At 43.2% G+C, this 26,429-nt stretch overlaps 1 protein-coding gene across 3 annotated transcripts in view; it reads left to right on the forward strand.

The window, feature by feature from the left end:
* cwf19l2 (CWF19 like cell cycle control factor 2) overlaps positions 1-26,429 on the forward strand; it is a 231,319-nt gene that overhangs the window by 87,682 nt on the left and 117,208 nt on the right. For all 3 annotated transcript variants that reach the window (XM_068033738.1, XM_068033739.1, XM_068033741.1), the window contains exons 5-6: positions 6,046-6,165; positions 18,528-18,621. In XM_068033738.1, coding sequence (XP_067889839.1) covers positions 6,046-6,165; positions 18,528-18,621 — 214 coding nt within the window. The remainder of the gene's footprint in view (positions 1-6,045; positions 6,166-18,527; positions 18,622-26,429) is intronic.

Below are 26,429 nucleotides of genomic sequence, written 5' to 3' on the forward strand. Positions count from 1 at the left end.
TGAATGTTTAAGGTAATGGATGGGATACCAATCAACCAGGCTGCTTTGTCCTGAATGGTGTCCACCTTGAATGCTGTTGGAGCTGCACTCATCTAGGCAAGTGGGGAGTATTCCATCACACTCCTGATTTTTGTCTTGTAGATGGTGGACAGGCTCTCAGGAGTCAGGAGGTCAGTTACTCACTGCAGAATTCCCAGCCTCTGACCTGCTCTTGTAGCCACAGTATTTATGTGGCTGGTCCAGTTACGTTTCTGGGAAATGACAACTCCCAGGATGTTGGTGGAGGATTTAGCAATAGTAATGTCCTGGATGTCAGGGGGAGATGGATAGATTCTCTCTTGTTGGAGATGGTCATTGTCTGGCACTTGTGTGATGTGAATGTCACTTGCCACTTATCAGCACAAGCCTGAATGTTGTTCAGGTCTTTCTGCAGGCAGGCATGGACTGCTTCATAATGAGGAGTTACGAATGGGAGTGAACACTGTGCAATCATCAGCAAACATTCCCACTTCTGATGTTGTGATGAAGGGTAGATCATTGATGAAGCAGCTGAAGATGGTTGGGCCAAGGACACTACTCTGAGGAACTTCTGCAGCAACATCCTGGGGCTGAGATGATTCACCCAACAACCACAACCATCTTCCTTTGTGATTCCAGACAGTGGAGAGTTTTCCTCCTGATTTCCATTGACTTCATTTGAATAGGGCCCCTTGATGCCACACTCAGTCAAATGCTGCCTTGATGTCAAGGGCAGTCACTCACTTCTCTGGAATTCAGCACTTGTCCATGTTTGGCCAAGGTATACTGAGGTCTGGAGCCGAATGGTCCTGGCGGGACCCAAACTGTGCATCAGTGAGCAGCTTATTGCTGAGTAAGTGCTGATTGATAGCACTGTTGACCACACCTTCCATCACTTTCCTGATTATTTGAGAGTAGACTGATGGGGCGGTAATTCATGGGATTAGAATTGTCCTGCTTTTTTGTGGACAGGGTATACCTGGACAATTTTCCACATTGTTGCATGGGTGCTAATTGAGTATGAGTCCTTTCTAAGAAAGGTGATTCAATTATTGTTAGCTCACTGGGTTGCCTGTCAGAAAATAAGAAAAAGTGATCATCAGAAATTACCTGCAAAAGGAGTTCTTGTATTTTGGCTAAACTATAAAAGGAACAGTTTTAAAGTTAAAACAAACTTTGGTACCTTATTGTTCTACCATTCACATTTTAGTGATTTGAAATAGCTTACCTTGTCAGTTATTTTTGATCGTTAAGCCACCACAATGATGTGCAGCACTGCTTGCACATGTTTCAATATGAGGTGTACGGTCCTATCTTTGCTAACTCAGCAAAATGATTGGGTAGTAAAATGTGAGTCCGCTTTCGTTGTTGCACCATATACATCCATATAAACAATACAGTATATTTGCCACACATTTCACTCTTATCCTCTTTTTCTCTGACATTTTTCCTTCCATAGAAAAATTACGGCACAGAAGAAGGCCATTCAGCCCATTGTGTCCATGCCAGCTGAAAAAACTAGCCGCCCAATTTAATCCCACCTTCCAGCATCTGGTCCATAGCTTCGCAAATTACAGCACTTCAGGTGCATGTCCAGGTACCTTTAAAAAGAGTTGAGGGTTTCTGCCTCTACCACCATTCCTGGCAGTGAATTCCAAACACTCACCACCCTCTGGGTGAAAACATTTTTCCTCTCCTGTCCCCTCTAATCCTTCTACCAATCACCTTAAATCTGTGCCCCCGGTAATTGACCTCTCCACTAGGGGAAACAGGTCCGTCCTGTCTACTCTGTCTGGGCCCCTCATAATTTTGTACACCTCAATTAAGTCACCCTTCAGCCTCCTCTGTTCTAAGGAAAACAACCCTAGCCTATCCAATCTTTCCTCATAGCTGCAACTTTCAAGCCCTGGCAACATTCTTGTAAATCTCCTCTGTACTCTCTTCAGAGCAATTATGTCCTTCCTGTTTGATATACATTAATGATTTGGAGGAAAGTATAGGTGGACTGATTAGCAAGTTTGCAGACGACACTAAGATTGGTGGAGTAGCAGATAGTGAAGGGGACTGTCAGAGAATACAGCAGAATATAGATAGATTAGAGAGTTGGGCAGAGAAATGGCAGATGGAGTTCAATCAGGGCAAATGCGAGGTGATGCATTTTGGAAGATCCAATTCAAGAGTGAACTATACAGTAAATGGAAAAGTCCTGGGGAAAATTGATGTCCAGAGAGATTTGGGTGTTCAGGTCCACTGTTCCCTGAAGGTGGCAACGCAGGTAAATAGAGTGGTCAAGAAGGCATACGGCATGCTTTCCTTCATCGGACGGGGCATTGAGTACAAGAGTTGGCAGGTCATGTTACAGTTGTATAGGACTTTGGTTCGGCCACATTTGGAATACTGCGTACAGTTCTGGTCGCCACATTATCAAAAGGATGTGGATGCTTTGGAGAGGGTGCAGAGGAGGTTCACCAGGATGTTGCCTGGTATGGAGGGCGCTAGCTATGAAGAGAGGTTGAGTAGATTAGGATTATTTTCATTAGAAAGACGGAGGTTGAGGGGGGACCTGATTGAGGTGTACAAAATCATGAGAGGTATAGACAGGGTGGATAGCAAGAGGCTTTTTCCCAGAGTGGGGGTTTCAATTACTAGAGGACACGAGTTCAAAGTGAAAGGGGAAAAGTTTAGGGGGGATATGCGTGGAAAGTTCTTTACGCAGAGGGTGGTGGGCACCTGGAACGCATTGCCAGCGGAGGTGGTAGATGCGGGCACGATGGAGTCTTTTAAGATGTATCTAGACAGATACATGAATGGGCAGGAAGAAAACCAGAACCTTAGAAAATAGGCGACATGTTTAGAGAGAGGATCTGGATCGGCGCAGGCTTGGAGGGCCGAAGGGCCTGTTCCTGTGCTGTAATTATCTTTGTTCTTTGTTCTTTTGTAATGTTGTGACCAGAACTGCATGCAATACTCCAGCTGCGGCCTAACCAGCATTTTATACATTTCCAGCATTACATCCCTACTTTTGTATTCTATACCTCGGCCAATAAAGGAAAGCATTCCATATATTTTCTTCGCCGCTCTATCTACCTGTCCTGCCACCTTCAGGTACCTGTGGACACGCACTCCAAGGTCTCTCATTTTTTCTACCCCTCTCAATATCCTCCCATTTATTCTGTATTCCCTCGCTTTGTTTGCCCTCCCCAAATGCATTACCTCACACTTGTCTGGATTGAATTCCATTTGCCACTTTTCCGTCCACTCAACCAAACCATTGAAATAATTCTGGAGTCTACAGCTATCCTCTTCACTAGCAACTACATGGCCAATTTTTGTGTCATCAGCAAATTTCCCAATCATGCCTCCCACATTTAAGACCAAATCATTGATATATACCACAAACAGCAAGGGGCCCAACACTCAGCCTTGTGGAATGCCACTGGAAATAGCTTTCCATTCAGAAAAACATCTGTCGACCACTACCCTTTGTTTCCTCTCATTGAGCCAATTTTAAGAACATAAGAAATAGGAGCAGGAGTAGGCCATTCGGTCCCTCTGTGCTGCACTTTTTGATGTCTTTCTCCATTTAAATAATAGTCTGCCTTTTGATTCTTCCTACCAAAGTGCATGACCACTCTCTCAACCTATCCCCTTGCAGATTCCTTACGTCGTCATCACGCCCACCTATTTTTGTATTGTTAGCAAGTTTGGATATATTACACTCTGTCCCCTCCTCCAAGTCATTAATATAGATAGTAAATAATTGAGGTGCTAGGACTGATCCTTGTGGCACTCCACTAGTTACGTCTTTCTAACCTGAAAAAGACCCATTAATCCCGACTCTCTGTCTTCTGTGAGTTAACCAATCCTCAATCCATGCTAATACATTACCCCCAATACCGTGAGCTCCTCTCTTGTGCAATAATCTTTTATGTGGCACCTTATTGAATGCCCTCCGGAAATCCAAATACACTACATCTACTGGTTCCCCTTTATCAACTCTGCTTGTTATATCCTCAAAGAACTCTAGCAAATTTGTCAAACATGATTTCCCTTTCACAAAACCATGTTGGCTCTGTTAGATTGCATTAAGCTTTTCTAAATGTCCTGCTATTTCTTCCTTAACAATCGACTCCAGCATTTTCCCAATGACCAATGTTAGGCTGACTGGCCTATAGTTTCCTGCTTTTTGTCTCTCTCCCTTCTTGAATAGGGGTGTCACATTAGTGGTTTTCCAATCCGCTGAGACCCTCCTGGAATCCAGTGAGTTCTGGAGTATTTCGACCATTGCCTCCACTATCTCTGCAGCCACTTCCTTTAAAACCCTTGGATGCAGGCCATCACGTCCTGGCGACTGTCTGCCTTTAGTCCCATTAGTTTGTCAAATACTTTGTCCCTCATGATAGAGAATGGTTGCAAGATCTTTCCTCTCATTAGCTCTGTGCCGACCATCAACCACCCATTTATACTAATCCTACATTAATCCCATATTCCTATCACATTCTCTCAATTCCCCTACCACCTACCTATACTAGGGGCAATTTATAATGGCCAATTTACCTATCAACCTGCAAGTCTTTGACTGTGGGAGGAAACCGGAGCACCCGGCGAAAACCCACGCGGTCACAGGGAGAACTTGCAAACTCCACACAGGCAGTACCCAGAATTGAACCCGGGAGCTGGAGCTGTGAGGCTGCGGTGCTAACCACTGTGCCGCCCTTCAGCCTTGCACTTTCTATACTCCTCTTGGCTTTCTAAAGTATTAATTTTTTTGTGATCGTCATAAGCTTTCTTTTTCTGGTTTAACTTACCCTGTAAGCTTCTAGATAACCAGCCTTGGCAGTACCACCCTTTATCTTTGTGGGGACATGCCTACACTGTGCCTGTAGTATCTTGCTTTTGAATGCTTCCCACTGGTTTGCCATTGATTTTCCTTCAAGTAGCTGTATCCAGTCCACTTTTGCCAGGTCACCTCTCAGCTTTGTAAAATTTGTACTCCCCCAATTTAGAACTTTTACTCCTGTTTTATCCTTTTCCTTTTCCATGATTGTGCTAAAACTAACTATTATGGTTAATATCTCCTAAATGGTCACCCACTGTTACTTCATCCACTTGCCCAGCTTCATTACTGAAGACTACATCTAGAATTTCGCCCCTCTCATTGGACTTGTTACGTGCTGGGTAAAAAGGTTCTCTTGAACACAGTTCACAAATTTTGTGCCCTCTGTCCTCTTCACACTGTTTGTATCCCAGTTGATATTAGGGTAGTTGAAACCCCCAACTATTATTGCCCTATAGTTTTTGCACTCAAAAATTTGCCTACAAATTTGTTCTTCTGTCTCCCTCTCACTATTTGGGGGTCCATAATACACACCTAGTATTGTGGCTGCCCCATTTTTATTTCTGAGCTCCACCCATATGGCCTCATTTGATGATTCATTTAGCATATCATCCCTCCTCAAAGCCCCTCATTTCCCTTTTGTTCATTATTGTTTTATGATTTTCTTATTTTTTTTTCTGCTTTTTCTTTTTCTGTGATTCTTTCCCTTTTTCTTTTTGTCTGTGTTCTTTTCTTTATTCATTTTTGCAGATTGCTTTTTCTTGTTTTCTATTTCTGTCTTCAGCCCTTTTGGTTGCAAGTGAGATGGCATAATAAAGAGCCAGTGCTTACCTAGAATCCAAACTGGTATTGGAAGTTGCCTTTTAAAACTACAGCACCTATTTATTTAACTGGGGGACTGATGCTGCAGGTTTTGTCTCCTTAATGATGCAAAAGAACTTTCTTTGGCATACTTTGCAGAGGATAGATGGTGTGGTGCCATGCTCGTCATAAATCGTAGACTACTGATAAAATATTTTAGATGGCACCAGCTTAACTTTAAACAAAACATCAATTGTAGTGTTAAGCAGCCTTCTAGTTCTTCGTTGGGGGTGGGATAACTATATAACAGGAGTTTAACTCTGCAGAATTAGTAATTGTTTTAATTTATGTAGTCAAATATATTCTTTGATGTATTCATTTTGTGCTAGAGGGAAGAATGGATGACATTAGACTTCATGTCTTTAAAGACTGTATCAACTACAGCAATCCGAGCTGGAAAGCAGAAGGAGAAAGAAATGGAGCAAGAGAAGGTGCAAGCCATGGAACAGGTAATGAGAAAACATGAAAGCAAAAGTTAATGAACATCAGATAAACATATAATTTAAGTAGCCAATTAATTATATACTGTATTGCAAAGTATCAGTAGTGTACTACGTTGTATTACAGTGTAACCCAACTCAAAACAGTAATTTAAATGAAGTGGCACTAATGTATCAAGGGGCACAAAATGACACTTCGAGCTATTTAGTCCTGCACAGCTCCTCCAATTTCTCATCTTGGTCTTGCGATGTTAGCCTCTATCGACCCTCTGCTAATACTGGGGGAAGAGAACCAAGCTGCAATTGTGACTTTTCAACAACAACAACTTGTATTTATATTGTGACTTTAAGATGGTAAAACTTCTCGAGGCGTTTCACGGGAGCGCTAACAAACACAATTTGACACCAAGCCACATGGGAAAATTTAGGGCCCATCACCAACAGCTTGGTCAAAGAGGTAGGTTTGAAGGAGCATCTTAAAGGAGGAAAGAGAAGAGAAGCTTGGAGAGCGAATTCCAGAACTTACGGACTTGGCAGCTGAAGGCATGACCGCCAGTGATGGAGTGATTAAAATTGGGGAAGCTCAAGAGGCCAGAATTAGAGGAGCGCAGATATCTCGGAGGGTTGTAAGGCTGGAGGAGATTGCAGGGATGGGCAAGACCTTGGAGGGATCTGAAAACAAGGCTGAAAATTTTTATATCATGGCATTGTTTAACAATGAAAGATGTGCAAGCTTACCCATATACAGTTGTTTTTAATATTGTAACCAGTGTTCCAAAATCGATTTAGTAACGTAGGTAGTGTAAAGTCAGAACATTGCAGGAAAGTTCACAGTGGCGCAGTGGTTAGCACCGCAGCCTCACAGCTCCAGGGACCCGGGTTCGATTCTGGGTACTGCCTGTGCGGAGTTTGCAAGTTCTCCCTGTGTCTGCGTGGGTTTCCTCCCACATCCAAAGACTTGCAGGTGATAGGTAAATTGGCCATTGTGAATTGCCCCTAGTGTAGGGAAGTGATAGGGAATAGGGGATTACTGTAGGGTTAGTATAAATGGGTGGTTGTTGGTCGGCACAGACTCAGTGGGCCGAAGGGCCTGTTTCAGTGCTGTATCTCTAAAAAAAAATAAATAAACACTGTATTTAGAAAAAAAATGGTTGTTTGCCATCAGAGTATATTTCATCCTCTATTGAAAGCAGGTTTACCAGTAATATCCATATTCTGAGCAGAGATCTTGTGTCTGTTTTAGCAATATAGGCATAGAACTTTTATCTAACCCACCCATCAGGAAACTGAAGATATTGGGTGCAATGCTGTTTTTTTATCCTGCTGATTTTACTCTGCATTGTAGTCACACGATCTGATTTTTCCAGTCCGCGAGTTAGATTGATGTTGCTTCCATTGGTTGGATTACATAAAAGAAAATTTTCCTACCCAAAGCCAAGTAGATGTTTCATAACCTCTTGTCTCTCAGACAGCTTCTCATTCCTCCCTTGCAGTAGATCGAATCTGTCAGTCTCCTGTTTGATAGTATTGTGCAGTTGGCAGTGTTAAGTAATGAATGCTATTTGCAGAGAGGGGTTGATTCTTTGAGTTTAGAAGTAGTAACATGCCAGGTTAATTTCCACATCTGTCAGATTCTCTCAAACTTGGGATCATCCACAAATACAAAAATGTAGTATTGCAGATGCTGGAAATCTGAAACGATAACAAACACAAAGTGCTGGAAACACACAGCAGGTCTGGCAGCCTCTGTGGAGCGAGAAACAGAGTTCGTGTTTCTGTTAACTTCTGTCCACAACTGCTGCCTGACCTGCTGAGTATTTCCAGCATTTTCTGTTCTGGTTTTTTCTTGGGATTATCCACATCTTTCTTGAACAGGTCTGCTTTCAGTCATAGGGAGCATGTCCACTAAATTCTTTGTATGATTTTGAATTCATTAACTTGCTTTTTATTCTCTGCTTGCCATATTTATTGTAGGCTTGGCGTGTCCAAGTTTTTGTCTTCATAGGCTACTTAGTCACATACCATGGGGTTTCATGAGCCACATACAGAAGTTATCAATTGTAGAATGGTGTTCTCATTCATTTGCAATTATCGCAGGCTGTGTATACTATACTATCATATCTAGATTTTCTGATCTAGGATTTATCCATCAATGAGGTAACAACACTTTAAAAAAAAAAATTCAAACAGGCAAGACTAGCAAGTAAAACAAATATAAGCACAAATAGAAATGAAGTCCTTGGACTTTTAGCGCTCAGCTTTCAGGACTGAATATAGATTGCACAATGTATTTTGGACACAAGCAAGATGCTGAGCCAGTCAGGCAGCATCTGTGGAGAGAAAAGCAGTTACCATTTCAGGTTTGTGTGACATTTCATCATAACTGGCAAAAGTTGGAAATGTAATAGGTTTTGAGCAAGTGAAAGGTGGGGTGGGGGGGTGGGGAAGAAGAACAAAATGGAAGGTCTGTAATTGGATGGAGAGCAGGAGAGATTAATGACAGACGGTTTCATGACACAAAACCAAAGTGGGAATGGGGACAAGTGAAGAAACAAAAGATGTGTCTGGATGATGTGTCAGTGACAGGATAGTAGCTGTTCGAACACCATGTAAACGGATTAAGAAAGAAACAAGGGTTGTGAGTGGGGAAAGAACCAGCAACAAAAAACACTATCTAAAATTGTTGAATTCAATGTTGAGTCTGGAAGACTGTAAAGTGCTCACTCAAAAGATGAGGTGCTGTTCCTCAAGCTTGCGTTGATCTTCATTGGAACACTGTAGCAGGCCAAGGACAGAAAGGTCAGAGTGTCTGCAATGTGAAGAATTGAAATGACAAGTGACAGGAAGCTCGGGGTCACGCTTGTGGACTGAATGGAGGTGTTCCACAAAGCGGTTACCCAGTCTGCGTTTAGTCTCCCCAGTGTAAAGGCGACTGCATTGTGAGCAGCAAATACAGTATACTAAATTGAAAGAAGTACAAGTAAATCATTGTTTCACTTGGAAGGAGTGTTTAGGGCCCTGGACAGTGAGAAGAGAGAAGGTAAAAGGCCAGGTGTTGCATCCCCTGCACTTGCATGAAAAGGTGCCGTAGAAAAGGGGGGAGGAGTTGGGGTGCCTGAGGAGTGGACCAGGATGTCGTGGAGGGAATGGTCCCTTCAGAATGCTGAAAGGGAAGGGGAAGATGTGTTTGGTGGTGGCATCACGCTGAAGGTGGTGGAACTGGTGAAGAATGATCTGTTGAATACAGAGGTTGATGAGATGGAAGGTGGTTCTGGGAGGGAGGGGAAGGGGTGAGAGCAGAGGTGCATGAAATAGATCGAACACAGTTGAGAGCGCTGTCAACCACATGTGGGGGAATCCTCGGTTGAGGAAAAAGGAAGACATATCAGATGCACTAGTATGGAATGTTGCATCGTCCGAACAGATGCGATGGAGACGGAGAAACTGAGAGAATGGAATCGAGTCCTTGCAGGAAGTGGGGTGTGAGGAAGTGTAGTCCAGGTAGCTGTGGGAGTCCTTGGGCTTATAGTGAATATTGGTAGATAGTCTATTCCCAGAAATGGAGACAGTGAAGTTGAGGAAGGAAAGGGAAGAGTCTTGAGATGGACCATGTGAAGGTGAGAGAAGGCTGGAAATTGGAAACAATGAAATGTTCTAGTTCGGGGGGGAGAAAAGGAAGCGGCACCAATACAGTCATCAATGTACCTGAAAACGAGGTGAGGGCTGGGGCCTGAACAGGAGTGGAACAAGGAATGTTCCACATAACCCAGGAAAAGGCAAGCATAGCTAGGACCCTTGCAGGTAATCAAAGCAACACCTTTTATTTGGAGGATGAGAGTGAAGTTGAAGGAGAAGTTGTTCAATGTGAGAACAAGTTCAGCCAGGCAGAGGGTGGTGGTGGTGGATGAGGACTGCTTGAGCTTCCATTCAAGAAAGAGGGGAATGGAGGTGTAAAGGGATTGGATGTCCATGGTGAAGAGGAAACTGGAAATTGTTTTAGTGACAGTGGGCATTGGAAGAATCACAGATGTACGTGGGAAGAGACTGGACAAGGGGAATAAAAATAGAGTCGATATGGGAAGAAGTCAGTTCAGTGGGACAGGAACAGGCTGAAACAATGGGTGTACCAGGGCAGTCGTCTTTGTGGATTTTGGAAAGGAGGTAGAAGCAGGCTGCACAGGATTTGGGAACTATGAGGTTGGAGGCTGTGGAGGGAAGATCTTCAAAGGAGATGAGATCAGTGACAGTCCTGGATACAATGGCTTGATATTCGGTCGTGGGATCATGCTCTGGGGGAGGTAGGAGGAAGTGTGAGAGAATTGGCCTTCGGCCTCTGTTGGGTAGAGGTTGGTACGTGAGCCAGCAATGGTACCACCCTTGCCAGCAGGCTTGATGTTGATGATGTTGGAGTTGGACCAGAGAGAATGGCATGCTGCAAGTTCAGAGGGAGATAGGTTAGAGCGGGTGAGGGGAGCAGAGAAATTGAGATGGTTAATGTCGTGTCGGCAGTTCTCAGTGAAAAGATTGAGGGAGTGTAAGAGCCCAGAGGAAGCGGTCCAGGTAGAGGGACAATATTGAGACGAGTAAAAAGATCCACTGTGCGGGGGGATGCCTCCTGGCCAAAGAAGTGGGCACAGCGTCGGAGGTGATGGAAGAAGAGCTCAGCGTCATACCAAGCTCGAAATTCATTGAGGTGGAGCCATAAGGGGATGAAGCAGACACCTTTGCTGAAGACCGATCGTTCAGAGAGAGAAAGGTCAGAGGGTATCATGAATACACAGCAAGAGATGAGATTCGACCTCTGCTCTCAACCCTTCCCCTCCCTCTCATAACCTTGATAGGGTTCCCCTTGACCTCACCTTCTACCCCACCAGCCTCCATATTCAACAGATCATCCTCCGTCATTTCCGCCACCTCCAGCGTGATGCCACCACGGAACACATCTACCTCTCCCCTTCCCTTTCAGCTTACTGAAGGGACCGTTCCCCCGAGACACCCTGGTCCACTCCTCAGTCACCCCTACACCTGGCACCTTTCCATTGCAAGTACAGGAGGTGCAACATCTGTCCTTTTACCTCCTCCTTTCTCATTGTCAACAGCCCTAAACACTCCTTCCAAGTAAAACAGTGATTTACTTGTACTTCTTTAAATGTAGTATACTGTATTTGCTGCTCACACAGTGCAGTTTCTTCTACACTGGGGAGACTAAACGCAGACTGGGTGACTTCTTTGCAGAACACCTCCGTTCAATCCGCAGGCATGTACCCGAGCTTTCTGTCACTTGTCATTTCAATTCTTCACCTTGCTCCCACTCTGACCTTTCTGTCCTTGTCCTGCTACAGTGTTTCAATGAAGTTAAACGCAAGCTTGCGGAACAGCACCTCATCCTTCGACTGGGCAGTTTACAGCCTTCTGGATTCAACATTGAGTTTAATAATTTTAGATTATAACCTGTGCCTCCATTTATTTTCTTTATTAGTGTTTGTTTTTTTTGCTGGTTCTTTTTTTGTACCACCAACCCCTTGTTTCTTTCTTAATCCCTTTTCTTTGTGTTTGGCCAGCTGTTATCCTGTCATTTGCATCTCATCCAGACACATCTTTTGTTTCTTCACTTGTCCCATTACTACCTGCTTTGGCTTTGCACTATGAAACCTTTTGTCAATTAATCTTTCCTGCCCTCCACCCTATCACAGACCTTCCCTTTTGTTCTTCTTCCCCCCCCCCCCCCCCCACTTCCCCTTTTCGCTTGCTCAAAACCTATTTCATTTCTAATGTTTGCCAGTTCTGATGAAAAGTCACACAGACCTGAAACATTAAGTCAGTTTTTCTCTCCACAGATGCTGCCTGACGTGCTGAGTATTTCCAGCATTGTTTTGTTTTTGTTTCAGTTTTCCAGCATCCGCAGTATTTTGCTTTCGTATTTGTTTTTTGGCCATATTTTTTCTTGTTCTGGAGGAAATATAATTGTATGCAGTTCCTGTTCCCAGATATATACATTAAGTATGTGTTATTCAGTCCCCCAAAAGTGGTATCAGCTATAAGTTGGAAGATGTTTTATTTTGCCCTTTCCAGTTGATTGTGATGATATAACCTATATCAACAAGAATGTTCCATTCAATTTGCACATGATGATTTCACTGGAAGATCAAATATTTGACTGTAATGCTCCAATATTACTAGGAAATAACATTGCTCTCTATCATAGAAATATAATCAAGTAACCATTGGATTTAATCTGGTTAATCAGTGAGACAGTTGGAGCCTGTCCTTGGGTCGGTCTTAGCTGAGCTACTCAAATAGCAGATTGTAATGCAAACCCAGACAGTGAAATCCCCAAATTCCCTGGTTATCAGTTAATACTAAAATAAAAGAAAAATACTGCCGATGCTGGAAATCGGAAATAAAAAAAAAATCAGTTAATGTTGTTCTCTATTCCTTCCTGTTGCATTTTTCAAGGGTCCAACTCTGCTGCATGCAGTAGGTGTGAATTCCTAGTTTAGTGAGACTAAGAATTCATGCCCAGTGTGTGCAACAGAGCTGGATCCCCATGCAAAGCAGTAAGGAGTCAAGAATTGTGATAAATGGGGAATTAAGATTGGGAGCAGGCCTGTATGCATTTGGTGGGTTAGAAAGCAGGAGGGGGAAAAGTGTCTCCATAAGCTTCATGGGTGGAGAGAAGAAGAGGCCTCTGTTAACTGGGCAGCCAGTGTCTCTTGGCTTTGACACCTAAAATTGTTCTATGCCATGCAAGTAACAAGCAGTTTGGTCCATTGCAATACGATTTGAGTATCCAGGGCAAAGACACTTGGAGGAAATATTGTTATGAAGGGTTATCAAACTGAAACGTTAACTCTGTTTCTCCCTCCAGAGATGCTGCCAGACCTGCTGAGTATTTCCAGCATTTTCTGTTTTTATTTCAGATTTCCAGCACCTGCTGTATTTTGCTTTTGTATTAATGGAGAAAATGTCTGGCTGCATACAGGCAAGCTCATGAGTTTGAGGAAATGAGACTGCATTGTATATGGAAGGCAGTGGGTTGCAAGAAATGGTCACCGTACAGTCAAACAAGGATAAAGGATAAAGATTGGAAATGAATGACCAGTCGTTGAGGTGGAAGAGAAGTGGCAAAGAAATGTAGAGAATCCCCTGTGAGCATTTCATTGGCAAAAAGAAATCAGTACTGATAACTTGTTCCAAAGGTTATGATTGCACAATGTTCAGCACCATTCGCGACCCCTCAGATACTGAAGCAGTCCGTATAGAAATGCAGCAAGACCTGGACAAGATCCAGGCTTGGGCTGATAAGTGGCAAGTAACATTCGCGCCACTCAAGTGCCAGGCAATGACCATCTCCAACAAGAGCGAATCTAACCATCTCCCCTTGACATTCAATGGCATTGCCATCGCTGAATCCCCCACTATCAACATTCTAGGGGTAACCGTTGACCAGAAACTGAACTGGAGTAGCCATATAAATACCGTGGCTACAAGAGCAGGTCAGAGGCTAGGAATCCTGCGGCGAGTAACTCACCTCCTGACTCCCAAAGCCTGTCCACCAACTACAAGGCACAAGTCAGGAGTGTGATGGAATACTCTCCACTTGCCTGGATGGGTGCAGCTCCAACAACACTCAAGAAGTTTGACGCCATCCAGGACAAAGCAGTCCTGCTTGATTGGCACCCCATCCACAAGCATTCACTCCCTCCACCACCGATGCAGTGGCGGAGTGTGTACCATCTACAAGATGCACTGCAGCAACTCACCAAGGCTCCTTAGACAGCACCTTCCAAACCCGCGACCTCTACGAACTAGAAGGACAAGGGCAGCAGATGCATCGGAACACCCCCACCTACAAGTTCCCCTCCAAGTCACACCATCCTGACTTGGAACTATATCGCCGTTCCTTCACTGTCGCTGGGTCAAAATCCTGGAACTCCCTTCCTAACAGCACTGTGGGTGTACCTACCCCACATGGACTGCAGCGGTTCAAGAAGGCAGCTCACCACCACCTTCTCAAGGGCAATTAGGGATGGGCTATAAATGCTGTCCTAGGCAGTGACGCCCACATCCCATGAATGAATAACAAAAAAGTTAGGAGAGGCAGTCATGAGCAAGGCCACAGTGCCGGTAAAAAAAAAGTTGTCCTAGGTGTTGGACAAGGGAGAGAGCAGAGCAAGAACACAGTGGTAGTGAGAGATTAGATAATCAAAGGCATAGACATTTACTTCTCTAACAGTAGATGTGTGCCTTCTAGATCCCATAGCAAAGGATGTAATGAAGCAGGAGCAGTTGCAGAAATGCTTGGAGGAAGAGAGGGATCAGCCACAACTCATCGTCTGTTTTGAAATCAATGACATAGGGAGGAAAATGATTAATATCCTACACAGAGTTCCTGATGTGCAGTATATTAAGGAGAATTAGGGCTATTAGACTGATGATAACAACAGCAAAAACAACTTGCATTTCATATAGTGCCTTTAACTCATAAAAACATCCCCCAAGGTGCTTCGTAGAAACATAAAGTGAGCACTGAGCCAAAGAAGATGATATGGGTGTGGTTTACCAAAACTGGATCAAAGAGGTGGGTTTTAGGGAGAATCTTAAAGAAAGCGAGAAAGCTGGAGATGCAAAGGTGTTTAGGGAGGAAATTGTGGGGTGTGTGGCATAGCTTGGTGGTAAGCATGGCTGCCAGTGGTAGGCTGAATGGAGGGGATGATGCTTACGAGGCCAGTGTCAGAGGAATGGAGAATTTGGGAGGCATAAGACAGGAAGAGTATGCAGATTTAAACAAGGTGTGAATTTTACATTTTAGGCATTGGAAGACTGGGAACCAATATAGTACAATGGGGCAGGGTTGATGGGTGAGTAGAATTTGGTACAAGATAGGATACGAGCAGCAACATTTTGGATGGGCAGAAGCTTACAGAGGCTGCAGGATGGAAAGCCAGTCAGCTGGAGGAGTTGGATGATAAAATTTGGAGGTCGCAAAGGCATAGATGAGTGTTTCAGCAGTAGTTGGGCTGAAGCAGGATTGGAGGTGGCCAAGGTTCTGCAGGTTGAAGTAGGTGATCTTTGTGATGGGTTGGAAACTTAGCTCATGGTCGATTTAGATGCCTAGATTGTGAACTGTCTGCATCAGTGTGAGATGGTAGCTAGGAGGGTGATGGAAACTGCAGCAAAGAGTGCGGAGTTTGTGGTGATGGCCAAAGACGAGGGAGTTTGTCTTACCAGTATTCAGCTGAAGGGAATTGTAGCTAATTTGAGACAGGATGCCAGACAGTGAAGGGGTTCCTCGCTAACTCAGATTTATATGATTTCCATTGCCTTATCTTTTGGATACCTTTTATAAGATCTGTGCACACTGTTCATATTTGCTTATATCAACACTAAATAATTTTGTGACAATATAAAAAATAGGAGCAGGAGTAGACCATACGGCCCTAAAGTCTGCTCCGTAATCAATACAGACACAAAATATTTGTTCAGTGTCTCTGCCATTTCCTCATTTCCTGTGATAACTTCTCCTGTCTCTGCCCATGAGGGACCAACGTTTACTTTGGTTACTCTCCTTTTTATATACTTGTAAAAGTTTAATATAAGTTTAATATTTTTAACCATTAACACATGATCATTTGTTTTAAGTGGATCTCAAAACACTCATCTGTGCTTCTCTGAGCTTTCCTCCCTTGATTCTTCCTGCACTCAAAATATGCTGTTCTCCATGCTGTTCTTTCTCCTTCTTAATTAATGTAGAAACTAATTGTCTTGGTACGATTCCAGTTCTAACACATTGTTTTTTCAGGACTTCAAAACTGGAGATCTTCTAGTCTTACAATCTTTCCCTTTTCTTTACAATCTACAAGCTTTTAAACCCCAAGTTTGCCATCAACTAATCATTCCTTTCTTTTTTCAGTCCTTGGTGCAACCAGATCCCTGAGCTTTGGCCCTTTGTCTAGTTTCCTCAATAAATATATATTTTGAATGTAAAATTTTAGAATGTGTAGATAGACTTAACTTTATTTCCTAAATAGATTTGATCTGAGGTGAAATGCCATTTCCTTTACTTTTGAATTTTCTCATAGAACTACCTCTGATCATGTGCTGGTGATTGAAGTAATGTCAAGGGTCAAAGACTTCTTTCATCTGGCTTCCTTTTAAGTATTCTGGTTTGGCAGAAGTTGAAAGTTGCACATTTCAAAACTTGTGATCTGTTTTGCAGTCACCTTTGCTTCTGGGTTATGGTAGATAAGTAAAAGTACAATTTGATATGCAAAGTACAGGTTACTATTTATGCAAGTAACTTCCAAGATACATTTCATCTGTTAGATATGTATCATCTTAATAAATTGATAGCCAAAAATTGATTGGATACTTTCTATACTTTATAATATTATTTTTAACATCAGTGGTGTGTAACGTTTTAGAAACAATAATCAGGGGGAAAAATCAACAGGCATTTAGAGAGGTTTGAGTTAATTAAGGAGAGCAGCACGGATTTGTAAAAGACAGACCATGCATAACCAATTGAATTGGATTTTTTTGATAAAGTAGCAGAAGGTTGAAGGGAATGCAATGGATGTTGTCTATGTGGATTTTAAGAAAGCATTTGACAAAATATCACATAAAAGGCTGATTAACAAAATTGAGCGTCATTGTCAGCTTGGATAAAGAATTAGATAAAGACTCAAAACAGTGAGTCATGGTAAATGGTTGTTTTTAAGACTGGAGACTGGTAGACAGTGGTGTTCCCCAAGGGTCAGTGCTTGGAGCACTGCTTTTTTGATGTATATAAATGTCTTGGATCTTGAAATACACAGTAAAATTTCAAAATTTGCCAATAATATCAAACTTGGAGGAGTGGCAAACAGTGAGAATGATACCAATCGACTGCAACAGGACATATATAGGCTAGCAGCATGGGAAGACAAATGGCAGATCAAATTTAATACAGATAAGTGTGAGGTGATGCATTTTGGCAGAAGGGATAGGGAGAGGTAATATAGACTTAATGGCGCAGTTCTAAAGTGTGTACAGGGACAGGATGGCCTGGGGAGATTCATGTGCATAAATCTTTGAAGGTGTCAGGACATTTTGAGAGAGTAGTTAGCACAGCAAATAGGATCTTAGACTTCATAAATAGAGATATTTTGATTTTAAAATTCTCATCCTTGTTTTCAAATCGCTCCATGGCCTCACCCCTCCCTATCTCTGTAATCTCTTCCAGCCCCACAGCCCTCCAAGATATCTGCACTCCTCTACTTCTGGCCTCTTGTGTGCATCCTTGATTTTAATCGCTCCGCCATTGGTAGCTGGGCCATCAGTTGCCTAAGCCCCAAGCTCTGGAATACCTTCTCTACACCTCTCTGACTCCTCACCTCACTTTCCTCCTTTAAGACATTTCTTAAAACCTACCTCTTTGACCAAGACTTTTGTCATCTGAGCTAATAACTCCTTTTGTGTTTGTGGCTCGGTGTCATACTATTTAAAAGCGCTTCATAAATATAAGTTGTTGTTGTATTGAGGACAAAAGCAGGGAGGTTATGCTGATCCTTTATAAAGCTCTAGTTAGGACACAACTAGAATATTATGTCCAGTTCTGGTCATCACACTTTAGGAAGTTTGTGTGGATCCTTGAAAGGGGGCAGAGGAGATTTGCCAGAATGATTCTAGGGACAAGGGATTTTAGCTACAAGGTTGGAGAAGCTGGGGTTGTTCTCCTTGGAGCAAAGCCATTTGAGGGGAGATTTAGTAGAGGTATACAAGATTATGACAGGTTTAGATAAGGTAGACAAAGAAAAGCTGTTCCCATTAGCTGATGGTACAAGGACTAGGGGACACAGATTTAAGGTTTTGGGCAAGAGATGCAGGGGGGATATGAGGAAGAACCTTTATTATGCAGCGAGTGGTAATGACCTGGAACTCGCTGCCTACGAGGGTGGTGGAAGCGGAGATGATTGATTTTAAAAGGAAATTGGATGGGCACTTGAGGGTAATAGACTTGGAGGCTACAGGGATAGAGTGGGGAAATGGGACTGACTGTTGCTCCACAGAGAGTCGGCATGGACTCGATGGATCGAAAGGCCACTTTCTGTGATGTTATGACTCTATTTAAATTCCCTACCTGCTTTTTTTTTAACAACACTTTTAGGTTTATCATAATGTGCCAACTTTATATCTGTAGTAAGAGGAACTGATAAACCTCTCTGTACTGGATTTCTTTGGTTTTTTTGAGTACGATTGCATCAATTTTCAAAGAATCTCCAAATATACCCTATGGAAATTGGAAGGAAGCATACAGAGTTATTTTCTTTTTTAAGTGCTGTAATTCTAAGTATGCTTCCAATTCCTTTAATTGATTTCTTTCATTATAGGCTGAGATATACAAAAGAGAACTGAATCCCTACTGGAAAGATGGAGGTTCTGGCTTGCCATCTGAGCAAAGTGATTCAGCACCAGTTCAAAAAGGTAAACATAAAGCAAATTGCAGTTTAGTGTTGTGGTCCATTTTGCTTTTATTTCAATTCCATTGTTAGCTCTTGTCATCACGCATCCTTGTGTTACGACCAAGTGAGATAGGGGTCTAGGGATTCCCTTTCAGCCTTTGCCTGGTCTAACTGTAAAAGGGTTTAATTTTAGAAACACTATGTTTTTAGTTCCCCTTCAGTGAATCCTTGTTCACTTCTTTCCAACTGTAAGGCAAAGAAATCAGACAGGGTTTCTTCAATTTAAAGAAGAAAGGTGGAAGTTTATTAATCTTACACTCTAATTCGGTTAACGACTACAAATATGCGACGTGACGACACTAGCATGCATTTGCGATAAACACATATGCAGATAGAGACACAAAAAGTATAAAGAATAAAGGGGAAAAGTTTGAGGCAATATCTGGTAGTTATTTACAGTTCTTTGAGTTCAATGTGGAGCCTGGTTGCCAGTAAGTCTTGCTGTTCGTTGGGGCCCAGTGCATGCTTTAACTTGTTTCAGTATAGGAGTCTTCTCTCTCTTGAGGTTTAAGCGACTTCAGTGGGCCCAGAGGTTTGTGAGAAAGCGAGAGAGAGCCAGCCAGGAGAGAGGCTCTCTTGTTCCAGGTTCAGTTGCAATTTGCAATCTGACTTCAAACTGTTCTGTGAGCACAATTCAAAACTCCAAGTTGGCCATCATGTGATGAACTGTTTAAACAAACTGCTGTGTTCGTGGATTTCAAAGCTCTCAGTGGTGGGGGGGGTGTGTGGAGTTCTTTCTCTTATACCGACAAGATGTGGATCACCATTGCCCAGACCAATTTCTGTTAATTGAATCAATGAGCAATCCCTTTGTCTCTCCAAGTCTCTCTTAGTATGCAAATGTTTTCCCAGCCACTGCTGATCTCTTTAAACAAGTCATCTCTTCACTCCAGCAACAGTTTAAAATTAATGTTCATATGACAAAATTAATATGCCTCATTCTTGTCTTCATGACACTTGTTCATTTGGAATGGAAGGCGAATGAATTGTGGCTTTCCCAGTGACTTCAATAACATTTATGTTTTTGAAAACTGGACTTAAAAGTGCATTTTCTATTGGATAATGTAAGCTGTCTCGTGTCTCAGATGTCAGATTCTAGCCAGTCCTGGCACGTACTAGAATTTCCCATTAATTGGTTGGTGAAGTCAGCGTCAGTCAGTGCCCAGTCTTGAACTTGCCCATGTGAAAGGCATTTTAATAGATGCAGTACTGTAGTATTACAAAAATAGACTAAGGATTTCTTTGTTAAATTAATGTAAAGCCAACAGAGTGGCATCAAAAAGTCATGTAAATTCATGGATCTATCTGACATTGGAGGAAAAGCCCTCCACAATGATTCTCTCACTACATCACTCCAGAGTCAGGTTGGACTCTGACTGCACATTTACACTACAACTTTAGGTGCAGAGCAGTTTTTCTTTGCACCAATACTAAAATTATAGTGTAAGTTCAGAATTATATAGTTGGCCACCAACTTAAGGGGCTGCTTTTACTCAGAATGTCTCAGGACCATTGGTAGAACATTCCTTTTCTTTAGTTCTGAAGAAGGGTCACTGACCTGGAACGTTAACTCTGCTTCTCTCTCCACGGATGCTGCCAGACCTGCTGAGTATTTCCAGCATTTCTTGTTTTTATTCCTTTTCTTTGTTGCCTGAATTTCCCAAAGGAGAAGTGATTATTATATTTCTCAGCAAATTCACATGTCATTTGTTACCAAAAGCTGAAAAATTTAGAAAGTTGCATTTTACATAACACCTTGTCACATCCTTGGGTTGTCCTGAAGTACTTGACAGCTATTTATGACTTTGGTTATGAACATTTCAGTGCTTTGGTAGGTTTGGAGACCTGATGGGACAGATCCCATTGTGGAGTTGTGGGAAAGATGTACGTGAATTTGGGAGATGACAACATATTTATGAATTTCATGTCTCACTGCATTTCCATTGTAATTACTTCATTTGTATGTTATGCATAGCAGTTGGGTTCCAGTTTTTCCAGAAAAAGGTTGAATTGTAGGTTCTGATTCCGAACCACATAGAAGTCCTCGTAGACCTGTGGCTGTTTTTCAGTTGCACATCGTTTTTTGAGTTTTGTAAGTTGACATTTATAAAGCAATTCCAACAACTAGTTTGCAAAGAGCAAAGTCTTTTGCATATGCAATCAATGACTAATTTATTTTGGTAATATTGTATGAGGGATAAATATTGGTCAGCCGCAAAGAATCCTCCCTATTCTTTGAATTGTGCCCTGTGTCTTTTATGCCTATCTGAATAGGCAGACAGAGCCTTGGTTTAACATCTCATTCAAAAGCCGGCACCACCAACAAAGAAGCGCTCCCTTAATAATGCACTGAATTATCAGCACAAGTACTGGTTTGGCACCTTCAATGCCTTTTTTTTTTAACCTGGTACATATCCTAATACGAACATATGAACGTACAAATTAGGAGCATAAGTAGGCCATTCTGCCCCTTGAGCCTGCTGCACCATTTGATAAGATGGTGGCTGATCAGATTGTGGCCTCAACTCTACTTTCCTGCCTACCGCCTGTACCCTTAGATTCTTGATTGACAAGAGAGTCAATCAACTCAGCATTAAAAATATTCAATGACCGGGCCTCCACTGCTCAATAGGAAAGAGAATTCCACAGATGAACGACCTTCTGCGGGAACAAATTTCTCCTCATCTCTCTCTTAAATGGGATACCCTTATTTTTAAACTCTAGTTCTAGTCTCTCCCACATGGGGAAACATCCTCTCAGCACCCACCGTCAAGTCCTCTCAGGATCTTGCATGTTTCAATAAGATAACCTCTCATTCTTCTAAACTCTAATGGATGCAGGCCCAACCTGTCCAACCCTTCATAACTCCTTCATCCCTAGAATCAGTCGAGTGAACCTTCTGTGAGCTGCTTTTAAAACTATTATATCCTTTCTTAAGTAGGCCCTCTAGAACTGTTGCAAAACTTCCCTACTTTTATACTCTATTCCCCCCTGCAATAAATTGTAACATTCCATTTGCCTTCCTAATCACTTACTGTACCTGCATACTAATTTTTTGTGATTCACATACCAGTATTCAGATCCCTCTGTACCGCAGAGTTCTGCAATCTTTCGCCATTTAAATAATCTGCTTTTCCATCCTTCCTGCCAAAGTGAGCAAGTTCACATTTTCCCGCATTATACTCCATCAGCCAAATTTGTGCCCATTCACTTAACCTATCTATATCCCTTTGCAGACTCCTTATGTCCTCTTCGCAACTTACTCTCCTACCTATCTTTGTGTCATCAGCAAATTTTGCAACCATACATTCTGTCCCTTCATCCACATCATTGATATAGATTGTAAATAGTTGAGTCCCTAGCACTGATCCCTTTGGCACTCCACTAGTTACAGCTTGCCAACCCGAAAATGACCCTTTCATCCCTACTCTCTGCATCATGTTAGGTAACCAATCCTCTATCCACGCTTATATGTCAGCCCCTACACAATGAGCACTTACTTTGTGTAGTAATGTTTGACATAGCACCTTATCAAATGCCTTTTGGAAATCCAAGTACACCACATCTGCAGCTTCCCCATTATCCACGTTTAATTTAGTTTAGTTTAGTTTAGAGATACAGCACTGAAACAGGCCCTTTGGCCCACCGAGTCTGTGCTGACCATCAACCACCCATTTATACTAATCCCATATTCCTACCACATCCCCACCTGTCCCTATATTTCCCTACCACCTGCCTATACTAGGGACAATTTATAATGGCCAATTTACCTGCAAGTCTTTTGGCTGTGGGAGGAAACCGGAGCACCCTGAGAAAACCCACACAGACACAGGGAGAACTTGCAAATTCCACACAGGCAGTACCCAAAATTGAACCCGGGTCGCTGGAGCTGTGAGGCTGCGGTGCTAACCACTGTGCCGCCCTTTGTTACTTCTTCAAAAAGCTCTAATAAATTAGTCAAACATGATTTCCCCTTCACAAAACTATGTTAACTCTGCCTGATTACATTAAGATTTTCTAAGTGCCCTGCTATAACCTCCTCAATAACAGATTCTAGCATTTTCCCTTTGAGAGATATTAGGCTAACTGCCTGTAGTTTCCTGCTTTCTGTCTCCCTCCTATTTTGAATAGAGGAGTTACAGATTTTCCAATCTGATGGGACCTTTCCAGAATCTAGAGAATTTTGGAAAATTACAACCAATGCATCTACTATCTCAGCAGCCACTTAAGACCTGGGGACTTGTTAGCCTTTAGCTCCAATAGTTTTCTCCGTACCTTTGCCCTGGTGATTGTAATTGTTTTAGGTTCCTCCCTTCCTTTCACCTCTTGATTTACAAGTATTTCTGGGATGTTATTTTTGTCTTCTACAGTGAAGGCAGACACAAAATATATGTTCAAAGCTTCCACCATTTGCTTATTTCCCTTATTAATACCATTCTCTCTTGCCTTGTTTCTACTCTGTGATTTACCACATCTTCCCAAGTTTGATCCCTTACCCCCACTATTTAGTTTAAAACCCTCTCTACTTCCGTAGTTATGTGGCTCACTAGAATACCAGCCCCAGCATGGTTCGGGTGTAGACCGTCCGAACGGTACAGCCCCCACTTTGCCCAGTACTGGTGCCAGTGTCCCACGAAGTGAAACCCACATCTACCACACCAGTCTTTGAGCCTCGCATTCATTTTTCTAATCTTATTTCCCTATGCCAATTTGCATGTGGCTCTGGTAATAATCTACAGATTATGACCTTTGAGGTTCTGCTTAATTTGTCCTTGTTTTTGTGCACAGGGCATACTTGGGCAATTTTCCACATTGTCTGGTAGATGCAAATGTTGTAGCTGCCTAGGAACAGCTAGGCTAGGGGCGCAGCTAGTTCTGGAGCACAGGTCTTCAGTACTGTTGCTGGAATATTGTCAGGGCCCATAGCCTTTGCAGTATCCAGTGCCTTCAGCTGTTTCTTAATATCACATTGAGTGTACCGGATTGGCTGAAGACTGGCATCTGCGATGCTGGGGACCTCATGAGGAGGCCGAAATGGATCATCCACTCAGCCCTTCTGGCTGAGGATGGATGCACATGCTTCCACCTTGTCTTTTGCACTGATGCGCTGGGTTCCCCCATCATTGAGGATGGGGATATTTGTGGAGCCTCGTGCTCCTGTTAGTTGTTTAATTGTCCACCATCATTCACGACTGTATGTGGCAGGATTGTAGAGCTTAGATCTGATCCGTTGGTTGTGGGATTGCTTAGCCCTGTTTATCACATGCAGCTTCCGCTGTTTGGCATGCAAGTAGTCCTGTGTTGTAGCTTCACCAGGCTGACACCTCATTATCAGGTATGCCTGGTGCTGCTCCTGGCATGTCTCCATGCACTCTTCATCGAACCAGGGTTGATCCCTTGGCTTGATGGTAATGGTAGAGTGGGGGATATGCCGGGCCATGAGGTTACGGATTGTGGTTGAATACAATTCTGCTGTTGCTGATGGCCCACAGCACCTCATTTAGTAAGCCCAGTTTTGAGTTGTTAGATTTGTTTGAAATCTATCCCATTTAGCACGGTGGTAGTGCCACACAAAACGATGGTGGGTATCCTCAATGTGAAGACAGGACTTCGTCTCCACAAGGACTGTGTGATGGTCACTGCTACCAATACTGTCATGGACAGATGCACCTGCAACAGGTAGATTTGTGAGGACGAGGTCAAGTATATTTTTCCCTCTTGGTTCGTTCACTACCTGCAGCAGGTCCAGTCTAGCAGCTGTGTCCTTTCGGACTCGGCCAGCTCCATCAGTAGTGGTGCTACCAAGCCACTGTTAGTGATGGATAATAAAGTCCCCCACCCAGAGTACATTCTGTGCCTTGCTACCCTCAATTGGTGTTCAACGTGGAGAAGGGCGGCACAGTGGCGCAGTGGTTAGCACCGCAGCCTCACAGCTCCAGGGACCCGGGTTCAATTATGGGTACTGTCTGTGCGGAGTTTGCAAGTTCTCCCTGTGTCTGCGTGGGTTTCCTCCGGGTGCTCCGGTTTCCTCCCACTGCCAAAGACTTGCAGGTGATAGGTAAATTGGCTGTTATAAATTGCCCCTAGTGTAGGTAGGTGGTAGGGCATATGGGATTACTGTAGGGTTAGTATAAATGGGTGGTTGTTGGTCGGCACAGACTCAGTGGGCCGAAGGGCCTGTTTCAGTGCTGTATCTCTAAATAAATAAATAAAGTACTGACTCATCAGCCGAGGGGGATGTCCATGTTTGATCTGATGTTGTGAGACCTCTTGGGGTCCGGAGTCAATGTTGAACACTCCCAGGGCAACTCCCTCCCGACTGTATACCACTGTGCCACCACCTCTGGTGGGTCTGTCCTGCTGGTGGGACAGGACATACCCAGGGATGGTAATCATAGAAAAGTTACAGCACGGAAGGACACCATTCAGCCCATCGTGTCTGCGCCGGCTGAACAAAACTAGCCGCCCAATCTAATTCCACTTTCCAACACTTGGTCCGTAGCCTTGCAGGTTACAGCACTTCAGGTGCATGTCCAGGTAACTTTTAAAAGCGTTGAGGGTTTCTGCCTCCACCACTGATCCGGGCAGTGAATTTCAGACACCCACCATCCTCTGGGTGAAAATGTTCTTCCTCATGTCCCCTCTAACCCTTCTACCAATCACCTTAAATCAGTTCCCCCGGTATTTGACCTCTCTGCTAGGGGAAACAGATCCTTCCTGTCTACTCTATCTAAATCCCTCATAATTTTGTACACCTCAATTAAAGAACAAAGAACAGCACAGGAACAGGCCATTTGGCCCTCCAAGCCTGCGCCGATCTTGATGCCTGCCTAAACTAAAACCTTCTGCAGTTCCGGGGACTGTATCCCTCTATTACCATCTTGTTCATGTATTTGTCAAGATGCCTCTTAAACGTCGCTATCGTACCTGCTTCCACCACTTCCCCCGGCAGCAAGTTCCAGGCACTCACCACCCTCTTTGTAAAGAACTTGCCTCGCACATCCCCTCTAAACTTTGCCCCTCTCACCTTAAACCTATGTCCCCTAGTAACTGACTCTTCCACCTGGGAAAAAGCTTCTGACTATCCACTCTGTCCATGCCGCTCATAACTTTGTAAACCTCTATCATGTCGCCCCTCCACCTCCGTCATTCCAGTGAAAACAATCCGAGTTTATCCAACCTCTCCTCATAGCTAATGTCCTCCAGACCAGGCAACATCCTAGTAAACCTCTTCTGTACCCTCTCCAAAGCCTCCATGTCCTTCTGATAATGTGGCAACCAGAATTGCACGCAATATTCTAAGTGTGGCCTAACTAAAGTTCTGTACAGCAGCAGCATGACTTGCCAATTTTTATACTCTATGCCCCGACCAATGAAGGCAAGCATGCCGTATGCCTTCTTGACTACCTTATCCACCTGCATTGCCACTTTCAGTGACCTGTGGACCTGTACGCCCAGATCTCTCTGCCTGTCAATACTCCTAAGGGTTCTGCCATTTACTGTATACTTACCACCTGCATTAGACCTTCCAAAATGCATTATCTCACATTTGTCCGGATTAAACTCCATCTGCCATTTCTCCGCCCAAGTCTCCAACCGATCGATATCCTGCTGTATCCTCTGACAATCCTCATCACTATCCGCAACTCCACCAACCTTTGTGTCGTCCGCAAACTTATTAATCAGACCAGCTACATTTTCCTCCAAATCATTTATATATACTACAAACAGCAAAGGTCCCAGCACTGATCCCTGTGGAACACCCAACTA

The sequence above is a fragment of the Heterodontus francisci genome, chromosome 6 (genome assembly GCF_036365525.1).
Source record: "Heterodontus francisci isolate sHetFra1 chromosome 6, sHetFra1.hap1, whole genome shotgun sequence".
Taxonomy (NCBI): Eukaryota; Metazoa; Chordata; class Chondrichthyes; order Heterodontiformes; family Heterodontidae; genus Heterodontus; species Heterodontus francisci.